The following is a 10,978-nucleotide window of genomic DNA, read 5'->3' on the forward strand; positions in this document are numbered from 1 at the left end:
CTCCTACCTTACCTCGTCGTCGTCGTCGTCGTACGTCTACGTAGTAGTATACTTATTTCTAGCTATATATATATATATATATATATATATATATGTAGTTTAGTATAAATAAACATGGTTTAAATTTCTTAACAAGAACTACATATAATAACTTGGGTCAGCTTACATGTGTTGTTTGTAATGTGGTCATTAAAAATGATTCATTATGGGCAGCACACATAGTTGGTAAAATACACAAAGAGGTGAGCCTAACAGGACTAATGTGTTATTTACAGGTAGTAATAACAAGTAATTGAAAATGAAGCTTCCACATGATTTGTAGGGTAGTTACTTAGTGCTTACATTGTATGGTAGCATATTAGTTATTCAAAATAAATTATAGTTAAGAATCATTAGTGTCACATTTACCTAAGTACATCTTAAACAGTATCATTATACTTTTCTAATTCCAGTGATCTCTAACTATCAATGGATAGAATACTTGTATAATCAGTCCCTGCATTGTACAGGATGTTGGTCATGTGAAAAGATTGTTTCAGTTAACATGTTGACTTTAGAACATTAATACAAGTATTTATGATTGCATTTATTTTTGAAAGATGCATGCTTTGCTTGTCAGTATCTCATATATACATATGGATAACATACAAGTATGTATATTTAAATTATTTGTATTTTATATTTGAAAACATAGATGTATACACATGCTGACAATATTTGTTACACTGAACTAATTTTTCCACCATCTAGAAAACTTTTGAAAATAAACCTCCATAAAAGTTTAATTATATCTCAAGACAGATGGATTTAAAGGTGAAGTTCTGACAACCATTTTCACAAATAGTGTGCACAAGGTATAAATAATGCATTTAAGTGAATTAATGCCTCAAGTTTGAAAGAAATGTCTTGTAACCAAAACCTTTAACAGGGAAACTGAAATACACACATTATAACTGTTCAGTCTTCCTGGTTTGCATTTTATGAAAGTATGAAATTTTTAACAAATTATTTTAAGTATGTTAACAGGCCCCTCATGAGCCAATGGGAGACATTTTTGTTGGAGAAAAACTACCCAATCTAATTTTTCTTAATTTGAACTAAAATTTTTGGACATTTTTATTGGCTAAAAAGAAGGCATTTCCTGCACTCTTTTAGCTCTGAGGCTGCAAAAAGTGATTTGAAGTGGTAAGATGACTGAAATCCATCAGTGTATCATGAACTTAACTGTCAAGCACAAAATGCATGGAAGTCTCCAGATGGCATGCAGAGGTATTCAGAAGCTGTTTAGAACCACCTTGGTAGATATTGTGCAGCAAGCCAAGTACAATATTATGCCTGTAGCTGCTTTCAGAGTGTTCCTGTCAGCTCATCCTACTGCTGACTATCTCAATGCTTTGACCTTCCCTACTGAATTGCAGGTGAAATTGTTCACATCTCAATTGAAAGCTAAACATAAAAGGTGATGGCAGAAGGATAAAAGGTTAACCATTGCTAAATTAGTAGTGCTGAGAATGTGGCTTTATTGATATATATTGAATTTACTCCCAGCGAGTAGACCTTAGTACTAGCTAGTATGGAGACTTGAGGATGCTGTATTTCACTTAAAAATTTAGCAGTTAACAAACAAAAAAAGTTGTTTCGAAAATATACTCTTTGGGAGTTTCCTGATTGAACTTACTTTTAACATTCAACAAATTGTAGTGTAAAAACACCCCTTGGCTCCTGAGGGACATGTTAAAAATTTTTTATAAAATATGCTGTAATCTATTAAACTTTATTTTAGAAACTGGAAATCTTAAAAAGAAAAAAACATGGGGAGTCAACAAAATCGTATGTCAAAACTGGAGATAAAAGAAACTGGACAGACTCATTCAAAACCTCAGAAATGTATGAAAAGCAGAAGCTCAGTAGATGTAAGAAGGATTAAGTTTTAAATTGTATAATATTTATCTCTCAGAAAATACTAACCTTAGAATTCAAACAGATAATCTGTAGATTTCAGATTAATTGAAAATTTTTAATCGTCAAACATACATGTTTGTGTATATTACTTATAGAGGTAGTTAACTAATATAATGTTCCTGAAATTGGATCTTAAGTACTTGTATTTTTAAGTGCAATTTGAACTATATTTTTTGTCTCTCTCTCTCACCCTGGGATAATGGATTGTTTGAGTGCTGTAAAGGAAGAGCCTTCATACAGTGCACTTAACAAAATTCCCATTAATCAAATGTTTACCTATTGTTAACTCAGCTTGTAAAACTACGAAAGCCATATAGAATGAAAGTGAAATACCTAATGAGAAAGAAAGTGCTGTACATATGTATATGATAAGAAAGGAAGTGCTGTACACATTTATATAATAAGAAAGGAAGTGCTGTATACATATATATAATAAGAAGGGAAGTACTGTATGTATATAGTAAGAAAGGAAGTTCTGTATGTATATAGTAAAAAAGTAAGTTCTATACATATGTATATAGTAAGAAAGGAAGTGCTATACATATGTATATAATAAGAAAGGAAGTACTGTATGTATATAGTAAGAAAGGAAGTGGTTTATGTATATAGTAAAGAAATGCTGTATATATTTATATAGTAAGAAAGGAAATGTTATATTTTTATATATAGTAAGAAACTTCTAATAAAATTTTGATTAGGTTTTTTGTCAATTTGAGAAGATATACATTTTTGCTTTTTTATCATTTTATAAGAATGTATTGAATTTGTTCAATTCATTACGGTATTCATGTAATATTAATACAATTTACAAAAATGTTCAGTAGAAATACAGGTATAGAAAAAAACATTAAAATAGTGATTATTGTATTGAGACCGTACATGTTACAACAGGATACTTGATTATCTGTGAGCAATGATTACATCAACTAGTGTCTCATAAATTAATTGATTAATCAAAATTAGGATTAATGTCATGAAAATAATCAACTAATCAAAACTAGTTGTTAGGATTATTATTGATTTTGATTATTCCAACAGTCGGTTAATTAAAATTACAATCAATTAATTAAGGTCATGAAAATAAACTAATAAAAACTAGTTGATTGATTATTCCAGTGGTCAGTTAATCAAAATTATAATTAATTGATTGAGGCCACAAAAATAATCAACTTGTCAAAATTAATTGTTTTGATTATTACTGTTCTTAATTATTCCAGTAGTCAATTAATCAAAATACATTAAAATTGATTGTCATGAAAATAATCAACTAATCAGTATTAGCATTTCTAATTATTTACTTTGTTTAATTATTCTAGTTATCCATATAATTGAAATATTGCTATTATGTTTTTTGTTTGTTGAGCACAAAGCTACACGATGGAGGGGAGTGAGCTTGTGATTTTAGGGTCTTGGGTTCGATTCCCATTGCTACTAAACTTGCTTACCCTATCTTTTATTTTGTAAAGCTACTAAAGTTATCTGGCACTAACATTGACTTTGAACTACTGACTAGAAGAAAGCAATTGGTTGGCAGCATCCACTGTTAACTCTCAGGCTACTTAAGTGTAAAGTGAAGTGTATGTACACTTTTATTTTTACATTGTGTCAGGTTGCTGAGATATATTTGTGTACTATATTCTTTAATGTTGTATAAGAGGGAACAGAAATTCAGTTAAGACCTTAGCCAATAACTAATTATTTCAAAGGTAATACAACAATATGAAATTAATTAACTGAATGTACCTCAGCTCAGTCTATTGGACTGACCCCATATTGGAGAAAGAATGTTTACTATAATTCCAAATTCACTACATTTATTTATATGAAATATAGCAAGCTTTTAGTAAAATGTACAAGTCTGTTGTACACAAAAAAATCAGATGTGTTACAAAAGTATTTCTTCTCAAATTATGTTTGTGAATTGAAGGCTTTAGAGTGCAATGATGATGTTCGTGTGAAGGCTATAAATACTTTTCTCTATCATACAGTATGCATACTACATTTGCATAACCTCTACAACCTATAAAATGCATATCTACAGTTCTTATATCTACATATCTTCATGTAAAAAATAATGAAAATTTGATAACATTGTTCCATAAACAAGAAAGTTAAGTGTAGAAGTTAAAATGATGTTACTTGTTAACACAATAATCCTTTGTCATCTGGTTAAACTTTCTAGTTTTATTCTCATTTATTCCCTAATGGTTTTCAAACTTTGTAAAATAAAGTTATAACTATCAATTCTGATATGATATCTTACTTTCTCTCTCGAAAATATTTCTCAACTTATACTGACTTCTCTCAGTGCAAATTTTCTCTCACTACTAGCCTTGATACTCCCACTTATCTCTACATACTAACATGCAAATGATTATGAAGCAACCCTTCACCAATAGGAGTGGAAAACTACCTCTATTGTAACTAGTACCCTCTCTAATCTTGCAGCTCTTTATCATTTCTTGATTGGCAATCTTATTGATTAGACATGTTTTCACTCGTGGTTTGATTCACATATCCACAAGTTTTTACCTTCTTAGTTTTTCTGCTTTACTTACATTGTTATTTACCATTTGTATTCTCTTTTATGGAAAATTATTTATCTTCTTGCCTCTTTCAATTTTGTGGGTTATGCACTTGTAGCTTCAGATGGTCATGACTACAACTGCTGTTACTGCTGCAGCTAACCACATTCAACATGCTTTGCAGAGGCAGGTTCTTGGTACAGAAACTTCTCTTCCCTGCCAGTACCTGTGAGGTTAAAAGTTGAGGACCCTCTTCTTACCATGCAACTGATGTACAATTCCAGATACTGCCAGGTGTTGGTTGAGGTCAAAATCTTCTTTATGGTCTGTCGTGCTCTAGCCACTGTACACTCTATAACTTTTCTATGCCTCTGCTCACTTAATGACACATTACTAATAGGTGAAAAGTATAACTGGCTCAGAAGTGGTGTGGTCTCCCACGGGTGTGTTGTTTTTAGTTTTTTCTCACACTCCATCATTTTCCTTGAGGTGCTTCCTTAACTTACCAAATAAATTGATATTATTCTGATATTTATATTGTTTTACTTTAAATCAGGCTACTTGAAAACAGTAAAAAAATTACTGGGCTTTACTTTGAATAACTACTTTTAATATTTTTTCTCTACTTGATAGAATATTTTGAGACACAAAAATATGAAAGTCAGTTTTATATGTTAATTCTAAATATAGTTCAATAACTTTAACTGCAATATATTTTAGAATCAATATTTTATAGTTTAATGCCATTCATTAAGAAAAACTGATTTTCTTTTCTGCACAGCCTTTAAACAAAACAACCCACTTGTCAATTTTTTCCAAAGAATAACTTTTTCATAAGAATTATCACCCCTGAAGAAAAATTATCTATTTTTTTATTTTTAAGTGTTTCCTTAGTTTTTATATAGACCTTTGTTGAAACACAGCTTTGAAAACAGCTAAAAAAAAAGGTTAAATATGACTGGATAGAACAAGAATTAGATTACTACATAATAGTAAATATATAGGTTTAATAGTTTCTGTAAATGTTCCTTTCAGTTCCTTTTCATTTGTGAATTGTGAATATATTTGTATGTTAAATTATATTTGTTTGAAAACTACAGAAAGTTTTTCAATGATATTAGGTAAGCTTTTACTGTTTTGAGGCAGGTTTAATGTACAATGTGTGAAGGAGGTTTTGTCATAATCAGCTACAAGAAGCTTATCTAGACATAGGAATATACAGTGCCTTGTAAAAGTATTTGTCCCCCTGCAAACTTCCACATTTTGTTGCCTTTTGAACTTGCAATCATGAAACTTTCAAATGTGACTTTATATTTAGAATCTACACAATCTACTCCAAACTGAGAAAGCTAAAAATATGATGATATTATGTAAGTTAGATTTGCAAAGAAAATTAGAATATTCTCAATTGCATAAGTATTCAACCCCTTTGCTACAGCAAACCTAAATTGGTTCAGATGCAAAATTTTAACTTCAAAGGTCACAAAATGTAATAGTCATTTTCTGTGTGTAATCATAGTGGTTTGACTTGACTTCAGAGTAAATGCATCTGTTCAAGCCACAACTAACTTGCATAGAGATATGACAAACCAACCATGGAGAACTTAGAGCTTTCCAAGTAAGTCAGGGATAAAGTGGTAGAGAAGCATAGATCTGGAGAAGGTTACAAGAAAATTTCAAAGTTGCTGATCGTCCCTTTCAGTATGGTGACGTCCATCATTAAGAAGTGGAATGTGCTTCATACTACCCATTCACTACCCAGATCAGGCTGCCCTTCCAAACTAAGCAGCCAGGCGAGGAGAAAACTGTTTAGAGATGCCGCTGTGAAGCCAACAGTGACTTTGAAAGATTTGTAAAGTCCCATGTCTGAGATGGGGGTCAGTGTTCATACATCAATAATATCCCGATCCCAAAACAAAGCTGGCCTGAGTAGGCTGGTGGCAATAAAGAAGCCATTACTGAAAACGAATCATCTTAAATCTCATATGGAATTTGTTACAAAGCATTTAAATGATACTGCAGACATCTTGCAGAAGGTTCATTGGTCAGATGAGACGAAAATTGAGCTTTTTGGTCTAAATTCAAGGCATTATGTGTAGCGCAAGCCAAACATAGCACATCACCCAGTCAACACCATCCCAACTGTCAAGCATGGTGGTGGGAATCTTGTTAGGATTGAGGGGAAAATGGATGGTGCAAAGTACAGGTGAATCCTAGTGAAAAAGCTGCTTGAATTAGTGAAGAATCTAAAAATGGGCTGAAAATTTGCATTTCAGCAGGACAATGACCCAAAGCACAAGACCAAAGCCACACTGGAGTGGTTTCAAAAGAAGAAAGTGAATGTCCTGAAGTGGCTCAGTCAAAGTCCTGACTTGAATCAAATAGAAAATTTATGGCAAGACTTGAAGATTACAGTCCATCAGTGATCCCCAATGAATTTGTAAGAATTGGAGCAGTTTTGCCAAGAAGAATGAGCAAAAATTACACCAAAGCTGGTAGAAAACTATCCATAACGAGTTACAGCAATAATTGCTGCCAAAGGTGCTTCCACCATGTACTGAATTATGGGGCTGACTACTTATGCAATCAGCAAATTTCAATTTATATATTTTCTGTCCAGGTTTTGGTGATATTCAACCTCATTCACATACAACAGTGTTCAGTTTGATCATTAAAGTTTGGAATAAAAGATATGTCATTAAAAAAGTATTTACATTATTTGTATTTCATTACAATGTGACATTATTGGTAGTGGTGAATACTTTTGCAAGGCACTGTATATACAATATGAAATAAAGAAGTCATGTGACTTGATGCTGCTTATGGCTTAATGAAGATATATTGTTGATGTTTGGTTCTTTATTTAAAATAACAGTGTTATTACTTTTGAATAGGTATACTATAGTTATTTGCAGTGTTTGTAAACAAGTTTTTTTTAGTTTTTTCCTCATTTGAAATAAAATTGTCATCAAGTCAGACAAGTTTAGTTAAGTTTACTTTTTAGTGAGTGTGATAAGCAACTGCAAAATATTCTGATGACTCAAGTCTTTATTAAATATTATTTTTATGTTTATTCTATTCAAACAATGTACACAAGCAAAGTGGCTAACTGGCTACTTAATTATTTCTAATTGCAGTCCTAATATATTTTAAATGAAAATAATATTACTTTTATTGGTGATGGTAAAACATGTTTTAATCATGTAGTTATCAATTTATCTGATTTACAGAAGATTAAAGTGGGATTACAGTATATTTTAAAAACAAACATAATGGTGACCATGTGGTAGTATTTAGTTAACTCATTCATTCAATTCATTCACCAAGTAGGAAATATCCAGATTATCTTTTTTTTTAAGTTATGGCAAAATATATTTTATATGTTTTTCACAAAAATAGTAATAAAGAGTAATGTAGTGTTTAAAAGTTGTTATGAAAAGTTCTTCTTTGGCTTTTATGGAGGTGAGGTTATAGGGGCATGAACTATTTGATTAATTGAATGTAATTAATTAGTAAATACCAATAATTGCCTAGCTGTACTTGTACATAAAGTAGATAGTGAATTAGTCTCATAACTATGTACACATAACAATAAGTATTATAAGTAAAGAAGGGTAAAAGTTATGTAATAGTTTGAATATGCTTACTTTATACTTTTCTGAATAATTAGCATTGTTAGTTGCCTCTACTTACCATATGTATACGAGGCAAGGAGAATTTCAGTGTGGTTTCTTATGTTTTTAAAACTGTCAAGAGTATATTACATCATTAAAACCACTTTTAAGCCTGCAAGACCATTGACGTTAATACAAGAAAATCACTATTAATGTGACATTAGTGTTTCATAATTATCTCAAATAATTCAGAATCCTTGAAATAAGTTATACCAATTACAATCGACTTTGCTTTTATGCTGTGTAGAATAAAATAAGTAATGGTGAAACTTGCCAAATTAAAATAATATTATTAACAAATATGAAAACATATCTTGAGGTTTCAATATTCATTAACTATGTTATTTCTATATTCAAAGAAAAGTGAACTAGAAAGATAAGGAAATAATTCAGTACACAAAGAAATATAAGTGGAGTGAACTGTATTTTATAACTAAAAAATTTTTTTATTAGTTGTTTTCACCAGAATCCATTTAAAATATTAAAATCCACAAACAAAAACGTTTTAGAATACACAATTAAAATCTTTATTTTAACCAATCAATCTACATGTTTAACATCGATTTTAGGAACTATTTAATTAATATCTGATGTTATCAGATAATAAAAAGGTTGAGTTATTATATATTAAAATTTTTCCTATTCTTACTATGTGTTATTCCTGTTGTTCAAAAACATAATGTGATCTTTTGCCTTCAATTTTGTATACTTGTACACATTTTTGATCATAAATTATGGGAAACAAGGGGTCTTTTGGCCCATGAAGGATGTTTCCTAACCTCCTTTAACAAATAGAAAGATAATCAGTAAATCCAACCCTGATTTCCTAAATATTCATCAACCATTTTCTTAAACTCTTGTAAATTTCAGCTTCTATGGCTCTTGAAATAAAACTGCCTTACTAGATAAGTCTCTGATCTTTTGACCTATTGCTTTCAGAATTATTCAGGATAAGATGTCAAGTTTATCAGGTCTCTTAATAATGTTAAATACTTCAATTACATTATTACTGACTTTTATGTTTTCAAGAGAGAACAATATAATCCTCATATGACAATCCGTCTCCAACATCATCCTAGTAGCCCTCCTCCGAACCCTTTCTAACAGCTCAATTTATTTCCTTAGATAAGTAGATCAAAAGTGCACACAGTTTTCCATATGAACCTTAATAAATTGTAACTTGTACAATGAAACCATGGCTTTACCACTTACAATAGAACACTGTTGTAAAAGAATAAGAGTTGTATCATCCATAAACTCAAGATCCTTTTCCACATCCTCATAGTTAAGAGAATTATCAGTTAAGTTATATGTGTAACTTAATACAGCCCACACGTATAACCTCTGCACATTTTTGTCCAATTAATCAAATGGCCTAAATCTCTGTAGATCCTTACTATAGCCTGCCAGACCTAAGATTTTTATATCATCAGCATTTAATCAGTTTCCCAACAGTATCCTTATCAATGTCATTCATGAAAATGAGAATAGCTTCAGATCAAAATAGGTTCCTGGGGCACACCACTTGTAACATTAGCCAAATTAGACCGATTTCCATTACTAACAATAGTTCACCTCCTCCCACATAATAATTTTCCATCTAATTAACTAGCTTGTCACTTGCCGTGACTTAGGTAATTTTTTCATCAATATTTTATGTGGCCTTTTATCAAAAAGTATCTGATAATCTAATTAAACCAAATTCCTTCCTTTGCCTTCACCAAGGTAATCAACATCTTGCTTCAACCATTTCCAAAGCTATGTTTGCTCTTAAATTTTAAGATAAGTTTTAACTAGCTATTGATAAATGTATTGTTTTGTTTAGATGTTTTAATGAAAACTGTAAAATGTATAGCAAAAAATATACATTTTTGATAAAGATTTTAAAGTTAGATTTAGTTCATACTAGTACATATTTCATTAATTCATTGCTATGTTTCATTAGTGTATGTCACTGATTTACTAAGTAATCCAAGGATATACTGGTTGAGTTACTAAGTAACCCAAAGATTTACATCACTGAGTGACTAAGTGACCCAAGGATGTACATCATTGTGGTTTTTAGAAATAAAATACTTCTTGTCTATTTATTGCTTCTTGTTTCTTTGTAAATTTTATGCAATATTTATTTCCTCAATTCTGAGTTCTGTTGCATATTTGCAGTCAGTTATATTTTGTACTTTACATATGGGTTCACCAGAATGTAATTATGAATTTTTTCTTTTGGTTGATTGATTGATTTTTATCATTTTGCTTTGTTACTGAGTTTATTTTATTTTACTTTTTTTTGGTAATTGTACATTACATGCCAATAAAAAAATTATTTGTTCTTTTGAAGATTAAGTGTAGAAAACTATGGTAAATTTTATCTCATATTTGGTGTCCTCACATTTGTATTTTGAAAAATGTTTATATCATTATCTTCTTTTTTTCTGCTAGATGATGATAATTCAAGGCCTGTTGCAACAGACATAGGGTATGTGTGTGTGTATATTTTATATTCTAGTGCTATAAACTAATGAGAATTAAAAATGCAATTAGTTTCACTTTTAAATAGTAATGAAAAGATTTTATTGTGAAAACAAGATATGAATATTGTTTATTCTTTACAATATTTCAATTTGCTGTTTCAGTCAAAATCTACAATATGTTATACAAGTATGAAATTTGAAGGTGTGTGAAGAGACAATTCATGTAGATCAATTGGAGTAAGGTAAAAGAGTGAAATTTGCTACACCTTAAGACATAGAACAAAACAAAATTTCTTGTTATTAGGAAGATAAATTTTATTAACAGATGTTTTCTTATATATATATA

General features: G+C 30.4%; 1 protein-coding gene across 2 annotated transcripts in view; it reads left to right on the forward strand.

Moving 5' to 3' along the window:
* The first annotated feature begins 620 nt into the window (after positions 1-620).
* LOC106462759 (zinc finger protein 830-like) overlaps positions 621-10,978 on the forward strand; it is a 64,001-nt gene continuing 53,643 nt past the window's right edge. Inside the window, exons 1-3 of one of the 2 annotated variants that reach the window (XM_022390088.1) lie at positions 621-650; positions 1,784-1,913; positions 10,601-10,637. In XM_022390088.1, the coding sequence (XP_022245796.1) occupies positions 636-650; positions 1,784-1,913; positions 10,601-10,637 (182 nt within the window). In that variant the 5' untranslated portion in view covers positions 621-635. The other variant, XM_022390089.1, reaches the window with a different exon arrangement.

The sequence above is a fragment of the Limulus polyphemus genome, unplaced genomic scaffold (genome assembly GCF_000517525.1).
Source record: "Limulus polyphemus unplaced genomic scaffold, Limulus_polyphemus-2.1.2 Scaffold1242, whole genome shotgun sequence".
Lineage (NCBI taxonomy): Eukaryota > Metazoa > Arthropoda > Merostomata > Xiphosura > Limulidae > Limulus > Limulus polyphemus.